The 17,354-nt window shown below is 44.0% G+C and overlaps 1 protein-coding gene across 1 annotated transcript; it reads left to right on the top strand.

Moving 5' to 3' along the window:
* Nucleotides 1-1,270: 1,270 nt before the first annotated feature.
* On the top strand, nt 1,271-14,964 carry tbkbp1 (TBK1 binding protein 1). The gene is made up of 9 exons (XM_062475386.1): nt 1,271-1,282; nt 1,444-1,569; nt 2,821-2,925; nt 3,812-3,959; nt 4,712-4,914; nt 5,118-5,179; nt 9,873-9,988; nt 11,188-11,978; nt 12,362-14,964. The coding sequence occupies exons 1-9, from the start codon at nt 1,271-1,273 to the stop codon at nt 12,488-12,490; spliced, it is 1,692 nt and encodes a 563-aa protein (XP_062331370.1). The 3' UTR covers nt 12,491-14,964.
* The last annotated feature ends 2,390 nt before the right edge of the window (nt 14,965-17,354 follow it).

The following is a 17,354-nucleotide window of genomic DNA, read 5'->3' as shown; positions in this document are numbered from 1 at the left end:
TAACTCGTATAGTGTGTGAACCAAGCTTTTCAGGCTGACATGTTTCCTACAATAAATTATCCTAATTTTAATAGGAACCCAATAATTTGTTGCTGAAGCAAGCACACACTGTGGTTAGAAAGCAATGTTCTGCCTGTATAGTAAGTATAGAGAATAGTAAAATACTTGTTGCATGTCAATATATTTATCTGTGATGACAAACCATCAGTGGCCTTTATGCCATCTGCATTGGTATTCTGCTAAGTCAACACAGAGTCAAACACAGACACACACATACAGGCACACACAGATACCCCCCCCCCACGCACACACACACACACACACACACACACACACACACAGCTGGAGCAGCAGCTGGCATCCCTGTTGGCTGTGCCCACCTGGCTGCTTGACCTGTAATACGACCATGACCCAGAGGAGCAACTGACCCGAGGAGCACTGCAGGAAGGGTGAAAGAGAGTGAGGGGGGGGGGAGCAGGGGCAGAGATTGAGTAGAGAATAGAGAATAGAGGAGAGAGAGAGAGAGAGAGAGAGAGAGAGAGAGAGAGAGAGAGAGAGAGAGGAGAGAGAGAGAGAGAGAGAGTGAGAGAGGAGAGAGGAGAGAGAGAGAGAGAGAGAGAGAGAGAGAGAGAGAGAGAACAAAGTTGGATCCGTGACTTGGACAGTGAAGGAAGGTTAGACAGGGAAAGATGGAAAGCAAAGAAGAGAGGGAACAGAATTAGAGAGAGAGGTTGGCATCAGAAAAGCATCCCTGGAGGGGCTTCCGGTTGCCAGGTTTTGACTGTGCCCTACCCCCCCAGATGTGCTCTCACCAACACACACACTTGTACATTTAGAACAGCTGCCAAAGGGCCCTTAGGGTCTCTGAGCCCTCCATAAGATTGCAGTACAGTTGAATGCTTAGCAAAACTGTACAAAGGAGGTTTGTAGACTTTCATCCCCGAAGAGACCCAAAGAGGTGTGTCTTTTCCTTTTATTTTGATAATATACCCAAAGATACCCAACATCTGTTCCCAATACATTCTGTGCTTTTTTGTGTGACATGCTTGTTCTAGGCTAAGTTGTTAAAACAGTGGTATGCAAAAAGGTCTGAGAAAAAAGAAAGTACATGTATTTTGTCAAACGTTAAAGTTGTGAGTGGCTGGCGCTGTTCAGCATGAGGGCTCTGGGGTCCCAGGGAGTCGAGTCTTGTGCTCACACTTAAACTGCTAATTCTGTCTGAGTAGAAAGACGTGTTTCTCTTAATGGAAGAGGGTTGTTAGGCCCGAAAATGGACACAAGGGCATGATTGAATTTCACAAATCTAAAATCTTTGCCTCCTACATTTTTGTTATACCACTGTAAGAGGTTAGCTTCCTTTATAAGCTTTCTGGTGACATCCGTGTCTTCAGCCTGAGGGGTGTTCCTGAAGCGTGTTTGTGTTCCCCTCTTTACTTCCTCCAGTTCCCCATGATCAGTGAGTTCGTGGAGGACAGGAACTCCTACTGCTCGTTCGAGTCCAAGGAGACGGCCCTCCTGCAGTCGGAGAACGGCAACCTGCAGCAGAGGGTCGGTGCCCTGGCCCACGAGGTATGACACGCCGACCGGAAACTGCTCTCTCTCACCCCCAGCGCACTCACCCCCTGAAAAAGACAGCAAACACTGTGATGCACATGTAAAGAAATTCAGTGGGTGTTTTGTTTTTTTTATCAACCTGAGGGGGAGCGAAGAAGAGAGGAGAGGAGATTGATGTGTTCGAGGTGTAGGAAGTGGTTAGAGAGAGAGAGTGAGGGGGAGGAGGTGGTTCACGGGAGCGAGACAACACTAGTCCCTGGAACCCAGAAGGTTGCGTCTCTTTGACTTCAACTTTTAAAAGGCTTGAACGTGACACACCTTGGTGAGCATACCGTTTGAGGACTCTGTCATCCTCCCCTCCCACTTCTGAATAGAACATGGTGATTTCTGTCCAGAACTACATTGTTCCAGTCCAGGTTGGGAAGCAAGCAAGCTCTTATCTAATATTACCTCGCCTCGCTCTCTTCAGTAACGATGTTGACAGCTTCCTCACCTTGGTGATGCTTTCAGTGCGTTACCATAGCCACGCTGAATACCTCTCTCTTCAGACAGGAGCCACTGTCAACCCTCTTTGTCCCAGATCTCTCCATCTCTTCTTTGCTTTCAGGATCAAACTGGATTCCTTGAGCTCCCCTCGCCACTGTCCTTCCTCATTTCCTTTCCATTCTGTTTCACTTGTCCTCTGTTTCATAGAGCTGGATTTATCAGACCATGCTCTCAATGTATGGCTTCTTTCTGGCTGTACAGTCATGGGCAGTGTTACTTTTGGAGGAGATCAACGCTGTAGTTGCTTAATGTGAAGGAAACCTGCTCTCAGGACATGCCTGTCCTAGCATCTTTGTCGTCAATGTAGTATCATTTATTTAGTTGGAAATGAAATTCAAGGATTCAAGTAGTTACGTGTTGCATGTTGTTTTTGTGTCCTAAATTTGGATCGTTGTGCAGTCTGAGGAGCTGTGAGAGACACGATGACTTTTACCCCAAATCTCCCTCCCTCCCTGCCTCTCTCTCTCTCTCTCTCTCTCTCTCTCTCTCTCTCTCTCTCTCTCTCTCTCTCTCTCCCTCTCTCTCTCTCTCTCTCTCTCTCTCCCTCTCTCTCTCTCTCTCCATCTCTCTCTCTCTCTCCCTCCCTCTCTCTCTCTCTCTCTCTCTCTCTCTCTCTCTCTCTCTCTCTCTCTCTCTCTCTCCCTCTCTCTCCCTCTCTCCCCCTCTCTCTCTCTCTCTCTCTCTCTCTCTCCCTCTCTCTCTGGGTCTCTCTCCCTGCAGCTCCAGAAAAGGAAGGAGCGTGAGGAGCAGCTGGAGGATGTGATCCAGGCGTATGAGAAGATCCACATGGAGAAGAGCACCGTGCAGAGGGACCTGGACAAGATGGTCTGAACCCCTCACCTGCTCTCCTTCCCCATGCAAGCTGTTGTCTTCCAGATGTTCCACATGCTCCTATGTAGCTGCTCTCCCTACTGGACAGTGGCCTTGTGTACTGGAACACTCTGGGACAGTTAGGCTGTGGTTGCAGCCGTAGTTGTAGCTGCGGCAGCTGCTCTCTCTACATGGTTTGTCCTGTGATAGATGAGTGACACAGCTCTGCCTCTGTATATGTGCTCTAATGGGTTACTGGTCAGAGTGTAGACAAATTATGACAAACCTTCAAAGTGGACAGATTACTCTGGCTTGCTGGATCCTGCCCCAATCCCCATTATCACCCGCCCCCCCCCACACACGCTCCTCCACTGTTTTAATTCAGATCCTCATCTAAGCGAGGAGCAATCAGTAACAGCATGCCGTCTCAGCACTTATGCATGTCTCATTTTAGATCAGGCAAGTGGATGAGCTTATTATAGCCTGAGAGCACCTGCCAAGATCTCCCACTGTTGGTGACAGTCCACCACACTTTCTACGCAATTCCATGAAATGCTACTTTACTAGACGTACATAAATAACTTTAGTAATATTGTGGTCAATTGTTCCTGTCACTGTACAATATCTAACTGTTTGTTGTGACCAAACTCACAGGCCTTGTTGTGTATACACGTGCGTGTGTGTGTGCGTGCGTGTGTCTGGTGTGTGCGTGTGTGTGTCTGGTGTGTGTGTGTGTGTGCGTGCGTGTGTGTGTGCGTGTGTGTGTGTGTCTGGTGTGTGCGTGTGTGTCTGGTGTGTGCGTGCGGGTGTGTGCGTGTGCGTGTGTGTGTGCGTGTGCGTGTGTGTCTGGTGTGTGCGTGTGTGCGGGTGTGTGTGTGTCTCTGGTGTGTGCGTCTCACAGACCAGTCTGGTGGAGAAGCATGTGGAGCGCATCCTGAGTCTGGAGTCTGCTCTGAGGCAGAGAGACAGCTCCCTGCTGAAGATCAACACACAGCTGCACAGCAAGGACATGCAGTACCTGCAGCTGCACGCCAGCCCGGACACACACAGTGAGTCCTTCACCCTGGCCTCCCGCACAGCTGACCCCTCCTGTAGGTGACCAGGTCCTGACAGCCCCTCTGTCACAGTGTCAGAGAGGCTGTGTAAGAGTGGCGTCTGAGGGGACTGCTCGGTGCTGTTGTCCACCGCCTCCTTCCCGTCTCTCCGTTCTCTAATGTCCTGCCCCTTCCCATCTGTCTCCGCTGGGAGCTAATTAGGCGGTACCACCCACTCCTGCTCTGAGTGAAGCATGCTGGGACCCACGTCACTTCTGTCAGAATACACAGGGGGGTCATCTGATCCCCCGTCCCTGTAAAAAAAACTAAACATGTAAATGACTTAAATTTGCTGGGTCTTGAGGGTCTCTTCTTTTGATGTGTTGTCTGTGACACACTGTGCTATTGCGGTTTCCGTTAAGTTTCTGTGACATACAGTACTGCCCGTGTACAGGAATGACTGTGTGGGCTTGTATGTGCTTAGAAAGTTTCAACAACGAGTGTGTGGGCAGTGTGCTGTGTGTGTGTGTGTGTGTGTGTGTGTGTGTGTGTGTGTGTGTGTGAGGACACCGGGAATGAGTTGAGATAAAGTTGACTGCTGAACTATCACAATGGCTGCTGGCTCAAGGACACAGTGTGTATGAGCAAGTCTGAATCACTGTGCCCACTCAAGCTACTGTAAATCCAGGTACAAATGAATGTGGAGCTCTGAACGGATGTGTTCTATACACTCATGTGTGTGTGTGTGTGTGTGTGTGTGTGTCCAGTGCTGGACTGCCCTACCCTCACCCTGCAGAGCTCCCGTAGTTTGGACACTCTCTCCGACCTGAAGCTCCAGCGCCTGGAGGCGGAGCTAGAGGGGGTGAGGCACGAGGCGCAGGGCGCCTGTCAGAGGGAGGAGGAGCTGAAGGCCGAGTGTGAGAGAATGCAAGAGGAGCTAAGGCAGTTGCAGAACAACCAGAGAGGAAGGGTCAGTATTGAACACAAACACACACACACACATACACATGCACAAATCATGACCTACACACACTCACAGACACACACTCAGGCCTCATCTAAAGTTTTGATGGTTTAGTCGAACACGTTGTCTCAGTTGGCATTGTGTCACATACTGTGCCATACTCTCACAGTGCCGGCATAATAATCTCATTTTACGCTCCACTTCAACAGGAAATGAGGTCGTCGTGTGAGCAGTGTGATGTTGAATGGATAAAGAAGGTGGGAGACGAGCAGTAAGTGACTACAACCATAGATATATATAAACACTAGATGTCTTACGGCGGAGTCTAGAACGTCCGAACATGGAGGCCATCTTGCTACAGTCAACTCGCTCACCCATAACATTGTGTTGATGCTACATGTACTTTTTAAATGACCATAACTTGCTCAATTTTCAACCGATTTTTAAACGGTTTGGTTTGTTATCAACGTCAGAGATGTCGTTATGCCACTGCATACTTCTATTCTTAAAAAAAAACAAAAAAACATAGTTATTCATAAGTGTGACATCTTGTCTTTATATATATCTATGACTACAACTACCATCTCCCTCATTAGACCACCTACCAAACCAACCGATTGGTGACATCAGAGAAAGTGAAGACAGATAGAGATTGAGTGAGTGAGAGGAAGAGAGAGAGAGTGATGAAGAGGTAAATGGAAGAAAGAAAAGATAGAGGAGGGAGGTACTGTGTCTGGTGGTCAATTTCCGACGTCTGCGGTGGTGTAGATTTGCTGAGGTCACCCTCCTGGGTCCTCATTAGAACCTAAATTATCTCTTTCCAGAACTGTCTTAGCTCTTAGCTATGCACCACATAATGGCCCCAGTATTGCTGTTGCATTCATTATCTGTGTTGTCCCCAAACACCTTCAGCCCAAAATGAAATAGCACATGAAATAACCAGAACCATATACCAGCCAGTAGGGGGCAATGTGGACACATCATTTCCTGATACAAATACTGGAAGTCATGCTACATTTTTCCTACAAAGGTATCCTTTCTTTATGAGATCTTTTTATTTGAGGGTCCGCCCCCCCCCCCAACCTATCAGTCTCCCCTATCCATGTACACACCACAGAACACCACAGATCCAGATAAATAATCAACCACATTTTGTAAAATGTGAAACACCCACATAGTTTCGGGAGAAACAAAGAGAAACTCATCTGGTGAGGCAGAGACACTGCGAGGTGTGAAGCGTAGTGGAGGCCAACCATATTTTCCAGATCTCAGTGTCCTCTTGGTTTTACTCCCCTGTACCCCCCACTCCCAACCCCCACACATCTTCTAGACACTTCTTGTAAGTGCTCTCATTTAGTGTAAATGGGCTGTGATTTATATGTTAATCTAGGTTGAAATGCAATCTATTTCAGAGAGCACCACCCTAGCCATGAGACTGATCTTTTGTTACAAATTGGGGGGAAATTTTCATTTATTGTATGAGGTGTTCTAGTAAACATGATTTTAGATTTATTTAAGTCCAGAGTACCAAAGTGAAAAATGTCACAGGAAATGTCAAAAAACTAACTTGCACAGAAGAAAATAATGACTTATTTACAGAGAAAAGTATTCCTCGGTAAAAAAAAAGAAGGTAAAGAGATTGGTGTCCTATTTTAACTAGTCATCATTAACATAATTTTTGTGCAATTATTTTTCTACTGAGCAAGTAAGATCCAGTGCAGTTTTCTATTTGATTTTCGGAAAAACTAAGATTAAATATAGGAGACATGTAGACAGCGAACCACAAAACCAGTTGCTATCAAACTGTTGACTTGTCACAGAAACTGTCTAAACAAGGAACCAGACCCCCCCTGGTTTCTCTCTCTGTATTTCTCTCTTTAAGAATATATTCTTAAAGAGAATTCTCACCCTCTTTTTCGGGTAGTTTGACAGTTTGACATGTTTCTGGAACAAGAGAGTGTGCAGTTGTGTGGGTTGACAGCGTAAGGACACGGGAACCTGAGGATGTGAGACTTCCCCGGTAGCATCTGATGACCGTTTAACGCTTATCTAAGAAAGGCTGCTGCACAGCCAAGACAGTCAACAGTCGTTCCTCTAGCTAAAATAGACCTTCCCCCTCTACACTCTGCATATGGCTAAAAAACATCACAGCCTTCTTTATATAATACACATACATACTGTACAAGTAGTATTGTCTAAATTAGAACCTGCTTGTCTCCTGCAAATTGGCTCAAATAATTGGCCCAAGCAGTGGCAGAGATAATTCAGTGTACACAGCTGAGAACATAACTGCCAGTGGTTAGCAGCTCACAAGCTGGCTTCCTAGTGGTCCATTCTCTCTAATGGCCTATCAGAGGTCAGATGCAGCTTCTACGACCCACACACACCTCACCTCCCACATACTCAAGTATACAGATCCTCTCTCATGAATCCCCCCTCCATACACACTCATCATCTTTCTACCTCCCACACAACACAGACATGCATGCACATGTGTGCGCTCACACACACACACACACACACACACACACACACACACACACACACACACACACACACACACACACACACTGATCAAGGACTAGAGCATTTTTAGTTTCTTTTCCACACACAATCACAGGTGTCGACACACCACCCATTGCACAAAGTGTTGGTTTCCAATAAGTGCTCTTCAAAGACCTGTCAAAATGCAAAGTTGAGATGTGAGAATAAAGGTGTGGAAAAGGAGTAACACTTAAATTCAGTCAATAAATCTCAACCCTGAGCTGCATTCAGAGCCCTCACCACTGAAGAGCAGACACAACTGGTGGACAATGAGTAGGGAGCAGAGATTTGAACCAATTTCAAAGTTAGAAGATAAACGACACAGGCAATGATTATGGCTTGGCATCGCTCCTTGTTAATGGCCTCTACTGTGCTTCTGTAAGTAGTGATATATGCTCTGTTATGCTAATATTGTGTTATATAGTGTTTCTGGAGGTTGATGAAGGGGTTTAGGTTGCCCACTCTGAGTGTGTGACTCATTACAGGATGGGGGATGACTCAACGAACCTCAAGGGCTCACTCTTAGAACTTATGAGCTATCTTCTCTGTCTTTCACGTTTCTTTTTTTTACTAAATTTCTTCTCTCCCTCAAAAATGCAGCTTCCTTATTTTAGATAAACATCTACTTGTTTAGAAAATTATCAGTTGGATAACTTTATTTGATTATTTTCCAGAATAGCACTGGCAAAAATCTTTGCCCTCATGGTTGCTTGGGCAAAATACTTGTTTTCCCAGTCCCAGTAGTTGTCCTTTGTCAACGACTTTGATGGAAAATCTATAATTACAAATTGGTTCAGTCTACTTTGAGTTGTGTGGGTCTTTTTTGTTAGAGCAAACTAGCTAGCCAAAATAATGTTCATTTTCAGTATGTCACCACTTTTCTGTCTGTCTTTCTCCTCCTCACAAACCTCCAGATTTATTTAACCCTTGTGCTGCCTTCGGGTCATTGTGAACCTTCGGGTCATTGTGGGGTTAAATGGTTTTGTGACTCACTGTAGAGAGAGAACACCTCATTTTTGACACTGGGTTGTACTGTACAATACCGGGCGACGTTTTGCTTGCCTAACAAATAGTCTTCTGTATCTCACGCGTCTGCTTTGTACAGCAGAAGTTGAAAGTAAAACTTAGAAGTTTTTTTTCTGCCACCATCACAGTATGAGATGAGTCAACTTCTAGTCAGAGAGCTTGCATGCAGTAGACTTGGTCCTCTTCAATAAGGCCTGCTTTAGCAAATCTGAGATCAACACTGAACCCATCTACCACAATAATCTACTTACACACTCGTTAATAGGGACCACAGTATTTGATTGTTACTCTATGATAGCTTATGTCCCAGACCTTCAGATGAACTTTCATCTCAGCAATATTTTTCTAAATTCTGATGAAAATTCTTGTGAATAATTTGTACTCCAACACTTGATCTAATCATTTGCTCGGAAAACATCCCAATTAGCGAGCGTCATATGAACAGTCTTATCAGCCACCATCAGCTTCATGGAATGATCTGAGTCAATTTCAAGTCAAGGCTGAATAGTTTAGTGAAATTGGTTTGAAAGTTCAGATAAACTGTTCTTTATCAGATCAAACTCGTGTCTCCCACCACAGTGAGCGGCCTGTACGCCTGCCTCGCTCACTCCTCACTGTTTCACACCGTCTCTCACCTCTGTCACCACTTTATCAGCTTGTGGATCAGAGTACTTCTGTTTTACAGTCTTTTTTTTTCTCAATGGTAAAAACCATCACATATAGTCAATTAAACAGTTATTTATCACGTTCTGTTTATACTAATAATACATATCACATGTGTTGTCCTTTCCATATATTTCTCACAATATTGATCATGAATTTAAAAGTAACCATAATTCAACATTGTATAACCCCCACCACCACCACCATCATTTAATTCCACAAAGTGAAGATTGCATTAATCTGTTTAATTGGCCCACAGTCATTTTACATACCAAGTTTACACTACATTGTGTTTCCATCACTTCAGTCTACATTAAGATGAGATATGTAGCTTTAAAAAGTTTCACTGTTGCTGTGGTAAAACGAATGTCAGTCAGCGTGTGTGTACTGTTTTTCTGTACGAGCCTCTGTCGACAGTTCCCTCAGAGACATACTGTACTGGTTGCGTCAAACGCAGTGAAGTCATGAATTTTGAAATTTTGAAAATCTGTACAAAATCCACTCACCGTCATTTGAGCTCTTTTTTTTTTTTTGCTTTTGCCATTTTAATTTGTAATGTCCAGCTAATGTGGCATTGATGTGAAAACACACCCAAGGGGATACCTCAAGTTTTGACTCGGCATAAGATTGTAGACCGTACTGGGGCAAAGCAGATGTTTTTGTGTTAGATGTTTTCTATGCGTGTTTGTGATGGATTTGATGTTGTGATGTGGCGCTTGTCTTCTCTCCAGGGTGAACTTGGCTCTGGCCTACACGGAGCTCACAGAGGAGTTGGGACGTCTCCAAGCTCTAAGCTCCCAGCAGAAGGACATCCTTAGGAAGGCCTCTCAGGAGCAGGCTAGTCCAGGTTAGCATTGCCTGGGTGAAATACACACAGACTCTTACCCCATCCTCTTTGGTAGGGTGACCAGACGTCCTCTTTTACTCGGACATGTCCTCTTTTTGAGACATACAAAATGCGTCCGGCAGGGATACCAAAATTGTCTGGTATTTTGCCTCGTCGGATATTTGCGTTTCTCTGGGTCTTTCACAAACTATTACGCCCTTTTTCCAAGTTTTGGAAAGGGTATCTCCCATACGTTCCACCTTCTTGCGCGAGCTCTGACTGTAGAGAGAACTGTCATTTTGATCAGATAGTGCGGCATGCAATACACGACCAGCACCCCTCCCCCCGTCCTCTTTTTCGCAAACTCAAATCTGGTCACCCTATCTTTTATTTAAAAAAACAAGTTTAACACTGTCTACAATCACTTAGGCATAGTTGTATTGAAGAATCAGAACATATGACTCACATGCTTCGTACACACTATACATACCAAATTGTCTAAAGTGTCTAAACCAAATTCTGTTATTTCAACTCGTACTGAAATTTCTCTCTGAGCCGTATGAACCACAAGCCAAGTGCTGACATGCCCCATGCATGTTCTAATGTTGTACGTGTCATTTCCCTTTAGGGGCAAATAGATGAATGTATACCGTAAATCCTCAATTCTATGTTTCGTCTCTACTTAGAGAGCGTCTGTTGAGACTTTACGAGCATAAACCAGCCCCTCCCTTTACAACTTCTGCTTTTGAAACCACAGAACCGTAAATACTGTTTCCACTTTGATATCAGAAAACAAACTTGGTGCTCAAGTCGAGCACAAAAGAAAAAAGTAAGTGATTCATCGACATGCAGGCATAATGTGTTTTTCTTTTTCTTTTTTTCTACAAGCGGGATAAATATCCCCTCAATACAGGAAGGACTAGATGTACTGTACAAGTGATCTGCATTGTTGTGGGTACAGAATGTAGCCTCTACATCTTTTCTGAAGATGGAAGACAATTACTCTTCTGTGTGTTTCTTTCTCCTCCACATCTTCACGATCTCGTGATCGGGCAAACACTTACATTGTAAATGTAAATCAGCAAAGGAACATCTGAAGTTATGAAATCAAATTACATGAAAATATGATCCCTTTCATAACGAGTATGTGTTTCATGAAGCATTGTGAAGGTTTTCTTGTAAGCAGCTGTTTGATCCTGTGGTCCTGTGTCCCTCCTCAGTCCAGCGCCACTCTCCCACCCCCCACCAGCGCCACTCCCCAGTGTCCCAGCGCCACTCCCCCATCCCCCAACGCCACTCTCCGGTTCCGCCCCTGCACCACTCTCCCCTCTCCCAGAGGCGCTCCCCTGTCCTGCAGCGCCTCTCCCCGGACATGCACCGCCGCTCTCCCCTGCTGGATGTCAACGATGGCCCCGCCTCCTACTCCAGCCGCCCCCCCAGCCATCACCTGAGGGCCAGCTTCCAGGGTCGCCGTAGTTACTCGGAGGTGGCCGACCCCTCTGCCTACCAGCGGCCGCCCCGCTTCTCCCTGGACCCCGTGTCCACCCTGCCCAAGCCCAGGCCCTACGGGGACGGAGGGTACTCCAAGCAGCAGCACGGACTGGCCCAGCACGGGGGGCCTCTTCACGGAGGAGCCCAGCTCAGAGGCTCCCCGTCTGGGCTGCAGGGCCCAGGCGGAGAGGGGGGCATGGGCGAGAACTCCCGGCATTCCAGGGAGCTTCCCTTCCCCCTGTCCGAGGTGTCCCACCTTCACTTCGAGCCGCCCCCGTCCGCCACGTCCGCCTCGCACCCGCCCCAGTCGTCCGAGGACGAGGAGGAGTGGACCTGCCCGCATCCCGTCAGCCCCCCGCGGACGCTGGGAGTGCATAACGTGGCCGTGCCCAACGCCATGAGGGGGGGGGGGCCGGCGTCCTGCTCGGCCTTCCCCATCCCGCAGCGGCCCAACACCCTCAGCTGCCACCCACCAGGCTACCTGCCCGTTGAACACGCCCAGTCCTGGCCCTCCATCAATGTGAGTCCCACACCAGCCAGTCTACTCTCACACCCAGCAGAACCCATGCACTAGATCTCTGTCAACACCCCCAAAGGTCATATAATTCTATTTTTTTGTTTGTTTGTTTTTTACAACACAATGTACAGGGGGGTACTTAAACATAGCACTCTTGTTATATTATCTCTTTATATCTAGATTGGTCTCATCTATTCACAATGCCCTGTAGACCGCCTACTCTGCCGGTTGATTTGACTGAACTGTGTGTGTGTTTGTCTGTGTGTGTGTCTGTGTGTGTCTGCTGTCTGTGTGTGTGTGTCTACTGTCTGTGTGTGTGTGTGTGTGTGTGTGTGTCTGCTGTCTGTGTGTGTGTGTGTGTGTGTGTGTGTGTGGTTTGACCCAAGCTGTGGATGGAGACAGAGGAGAGTGACATGAGGAGCTGCCCGCTCTGTCAGCTGATCTTTCCCGTGGGTTACCCTGACGACGCTCTCATCAAGCACATCGACTCCCACCTGGAGAACAGCAAGATCTGATCACCACGGCAACACGGCTGCACCCTCTCTCAGCTGGTACTATCTTTAATGAACATGTTTAATTGTGTGAGATTTCATTCTATTTCTTGGATGGGTGCCTTGTGTGTTTCAGAGGTTGTGGTCTACAGTGGTCTGTAAATGAGTGCAATGTGAGGAGGGCTTTTAGGTTTCAGTTACTACAGAGGAAAGATCAGGGAGATTTTAGGCACCTTACTTCTATTTTGATATATCACTCTTAACCATTACTGTTAGCTTTAAAGCAGCCTGTTTTCAAATGTGTCTTTTTAACCCATGTACAGTATTTGGGGCATGTGCAATACACACTGAACCGCATTGCTTATTGATGAATTGGATTGACCCCGAATTGATGAATCCATCCCTTTTCCCTTGAAAAGTGCTTGGGGGGCTTCCTATAGTTAGGACACAGTGGTTTCAGAGGATTTCACTGTTGTGATTGTAATTGGACCAAGCTGATTGGCTGATGAATCTGAATGTCCTGCAGGGCGGGGCATCCATGTTGGACTGACCTGACAGTTAGAGGAAGGAGTTTATATCCACCACCTCCATGCTTGCGGTTTGGAAATGTACAAGTATATTAGCACTTTAGGTTAAGCCAGGCCTATAAGTATACCTTATCCTTTTCCCATATATTTTCCATGTATAATTTAATATTTATATTGTATTTCTGTATGACATGAGGCAAAAAAAAATCTTTAAGATATATTTTTGGAATTTTTGCAAAAAACATAATCTCTTAAGTTAATAATATTTCACTTTCACAAGCTTGCACACTGCTTTACATGAAGTGATTGCAGGATTTGACAGGAAAACAGGGGGGGTTTGTGTGAGATAGTGTTTTGACAGAACAAACACCTTGGTAATCATGAAACTGGGAGTCTCATAGTCTTCCTCATGATCTGTCCTGCCTTCACTTTCAGTACCTGAGAGAAAGCCCTCTAGCATTTTCTATGAATACTCACCTCTATCCAAAAGAATAAAAACAGGTCCTTGTCTAAATGAACACATTGTATACTGTATATGTGATTAGTATTTGGGCTGACACTGAATTTCACACCCATATACATAACTTTCACATAATTAATGCATAGATCACAGAGTGATTCTTGAAACACATTCAGATTTCATGTATTTAAATGATCCCCAATGTCCTATGGTGCATTTATGTGGTAGTCAATAAATGAAGAGATTTCTGAGCAATTAGACTATAAATTATATAATGAACGCTGTTCGGGGCTGACCATTTCCACATCACAATCCTGTGGGCTTTAAAATGACCAGAATTCTAGATTGTATGTCTGTTCCTAGGACATTTGTGTAAAAGTGGTGTGCAGACTTTCATTTTCAAGCTTGTTAGTCTAATACCAATGTGTACTCAAGAATGTAAATTTGATCTGTTTTCGATATTGTATATTATCCAATTCCAGAGGAAAACAAAATGTTTGTCATATATACAGGATCAGTATTAACCTGCATTTCCCTATCTTTCCAACCTATTGGTAATAAGTGGTACAATATATCCATATTGGTTGATCTTGATTAAAAGACTAAGATCCTACAATAAGATATTATTAGGCGTTGAATACTTTCTGGACAATTTTGTAAAGTACCAAAGAAGGAAAGTACTGTAGCACAAGAAGGTAAATGATTTGAGCACTTGTATTATTATTACAGTACAAACACGTTTCGCTAATGGTTTGCTACATGCACCTACCCCGACTCCTACATGCTGTGATAACAACTATAGACATGACATATGCTATAAGAGTTCACCAATGTTGGTCTGTGCATCTTTTGATAACTTTTCACGGAGGAGCAGTCACAACCTGTTCATGACCAAAGACTAATAGGTTCGACATGAAACACATGTCTCTCGTGATAATGAGTACACACCGATTCAGCATTTCATTTTCACATGCTTATGAAGACAGAGGCCTGTATGATAGTTTTCGTGCCACTTAGGAAGTGTTGAAGAGGTTATGAACCGGTGGGTGCAGCTGCAGTGTTTATCAGCCTCTCCAGCAGTTCTGTGATACACAGACTGATATAAATATACAATCCAGTAGGTTGTCAGTGTTTTGGCCACATGCAGACTCAGGAGTTATTTGAAGAGTGTTTATTACAGTGTTTGATTTTCTTTGATTTCTTTTTTATACTGTCAGAAACAAATGGCATAGTAAAACACAGACGCTGACTACACTGTCTCGTCCATCTCTACTTGTTTTGTGATTTCTCTAATGTGATAACAGCACCATCCTCAGTTTTTACACCAAGTAACTCGGGTATAACAAGTAACTTGTGAATATGGCTCCTCGGTCTACAGAAAAATTAAGTAAAATAACAACCAAGGTATTTTGAGACAGCACTTCTGGCTGTCAATGACACAGTTGTATAGGATGTGAATTGTTTTTGCTTTCTGTAAATATAAAGAAAAATTAAAATTAAACTGGAACTTGCACTGAACTAACTGGTGTTTTTTTTATTTGTGGTCTGTCATTAGAGGAAGTTCTCTCTAGAAAATATTGTACATCTTTTACAGTTTCACACATACATCATCTCCAACACCATCCACTCTGTATTGGTTCTAACGCACCACCCTTGAAGCTCAGACAACGACTGAAATGCTTTTGCAGAAACTAAACCGACAACAGGCACGTTTTTCTGTCTTTGTTTTATCATCCCTGACACCTGTCCACAATCTTTACCATTTCAACAATAGGTAATCCCCACACTTACTGTAAGTGATCGTTCAGTTCAGAAATGTGCCACAGTCCTATGTATTGCTCCATAATAATCTTCTGAGTAATGTCCAAGCCATGCATACTGTAACATTCTGGCCTTTACAGTAGAACTTTTCAAATACAAAATTCTGTTCTATGTACAACATGGCAATGAGGCTATCCACACAGCCAGTGGACAGATGACATTACATATTCTTTTGAGATGAGCGAAAGTTATGTATCACGCATTGCATTGATGGGCTTGTAAGCCACACACGCAGAGACAGGCACAAAAAAAGTTGTGATTTGAAATATGAGGTGTGTGTGTGTGTGTGTGCTGCTGTGTGTGTGTGTGTTGGAGGATCAGGATCATCAGTAATCGGTCCCAGTCCCAGTGATGACTACAGACTGTCAGAGCTCATCATCATGCTGACGGCTCCAGACTCCAAACCCAGCTGAGAGCTCTGAACACTGCCTGGCCCACCAGACAGACAAGGGATCAAGACTTCTGCCACGCTGAATATATACTCACTTAGGTCTGTGCACTTTTTAAGGTTTTAAGTGTTTTTTTTGTTGTTTTTTAAAACTTGATGCACTTGTTTTTTCCATGTCAATCCTCAGTGTAAATAATGTTTGTGAAGGATACTGTAAACTTAATTGTTGACGAAAACCCAATCACATGCAAGGTGTAGCCTTTAGGGAGGAAATGGAAGAAATCGGTTGAAGAATATTAGTCATGGATTCACATGAGTATTTCATTAGTTGTTTACCCTCTACTACACAATGTCATTTCTGAAGAATTTCCCCACTCAGCTCCTGTACCAAAACCTCACTTCCTACAGCATAAGCTCTCTGCCGCTAACCTCGAACCATACCTCAGGAACTTACATACTCACACAACCCACCCATCCGGTCCTCAGACAGAAAAAAACCCACAAACATGCATAGCTAAGCACAGTAGTTGCAACGCATACATACCATGGTACCACACATACCATCATAAAAAAGGTCTTAACTAAAGCAGGTTAGCATGTGTTCATATGCAACAGATATATACTGTGTATATATATGTAACAGATATATTTTCCAACACTGCTTTCCAACTCTGAGAGTCAGCCCTGCATTTTGTTGTTTTGTTTGTTATTTTCCCATGATTGATTCATGAAGAGGACAACATTTGACACTGCAATAATTGCAATCCAAAACGTTTATAATTTTTATACTATTATATTTGTGTAACAATTAATTTGTTAGACAGATATTGAGTTTGTACAATTGTTTGATTCCATAAATCAATATCTCACATAAGAAAATACTGATAGTTGACTTATAATTGTCCTTAATACTTTTTTGTTAGTCTGTATTGGTTAATAATTCAACTAACATAATACTATATTATCAAAAATATAAAAGTTACAATACAGTTTTCTGGCCTAGGCTTTAGCTCTGAAAGCATATTTTATTCTGCAGTCATGACAGTAAGTTTAAGTTCACAAATATATGTACTGTTTGTGCTCAAAAGGGACTGTGGTTAGGTGGAAACAATTTCTTTTGAACAACAAAAGCGTGAGAGTGTTTAGCTTGAGAGTAAAAACCTGTGAATGTTTGTCTTGTGGTTAACAAGTTCACTACCGTATACTGTAGTCAGATTAAAGAAGAACTGACACACTGACTATGTGCCGCCTGTCATGAAGTGCATGTGTTCTTCTTATTGTGTATGTTTAACTGATAAAATAACCTACATTGCATCAATGTTTTATTTATTTATTCATTTTTATCAAACAGTCCTTTTTCAAAGAGGCCTCTTGGGTAACAAGATAAGATAATCCACACATGGAACTTGGACATTGCTTGTCAAATTTACATTTACATTTAGTCATTTAGCAGACACTCTTATCCAGAGCGACTTACAGTAAGTACAGGGACATTCTCCCCGAGGCAAGTAGGGTAAAGTGCCTTGCCCAAGGACACAACTTCATTTGCCACGGCCGGGAATCGAACCAACAACCTTCTGATTAATAGCCAGACTCCCTAACCGCTCAGCCATCTGACTCCCAAATAAAATAAACAAATAGTACATGACAGTAAATACAGTTTGGCCAAATGATGTGTCTGTTTATATACAT

This window comes from Osmerus eperlanus, chromosome 12, assembly GCF_963692335.1.
Source record: "Osmerus eperlanus chromosome 12, fOsmEpe2.1, whole genome shotgun sequence".
NCBI classification, from domain to species: Eukaryota; Metazoa; Chordata; class Actinopteri; order Osmeriformes; family Osmeridae; genus Osmerus; species Osmerus eperlanus.
This window is presented reverse-complemented; position numbering and strand designations above follow the sequence as displayed.

Bases quoted from the DNA above. Each gene is read 5' to 3' on its own strand.
- tbkbp1 (XM_062475386.1), top strand. The intron at 3,960-4,711 runs GTGAGTCCTTCA...GTGTGTGTCCAG, and splicing joins CGCCAGCCCGGACACACACA to TGCTGGACTGCCCTACCCTC. The intron at 11,979-12,361 runs GTGAGTCCCACA...GTTTGACCCAAG, and splicing joins AGTCCTGGCCCTCCATCAAT to CTGTGGATGGAGACAGAGGA.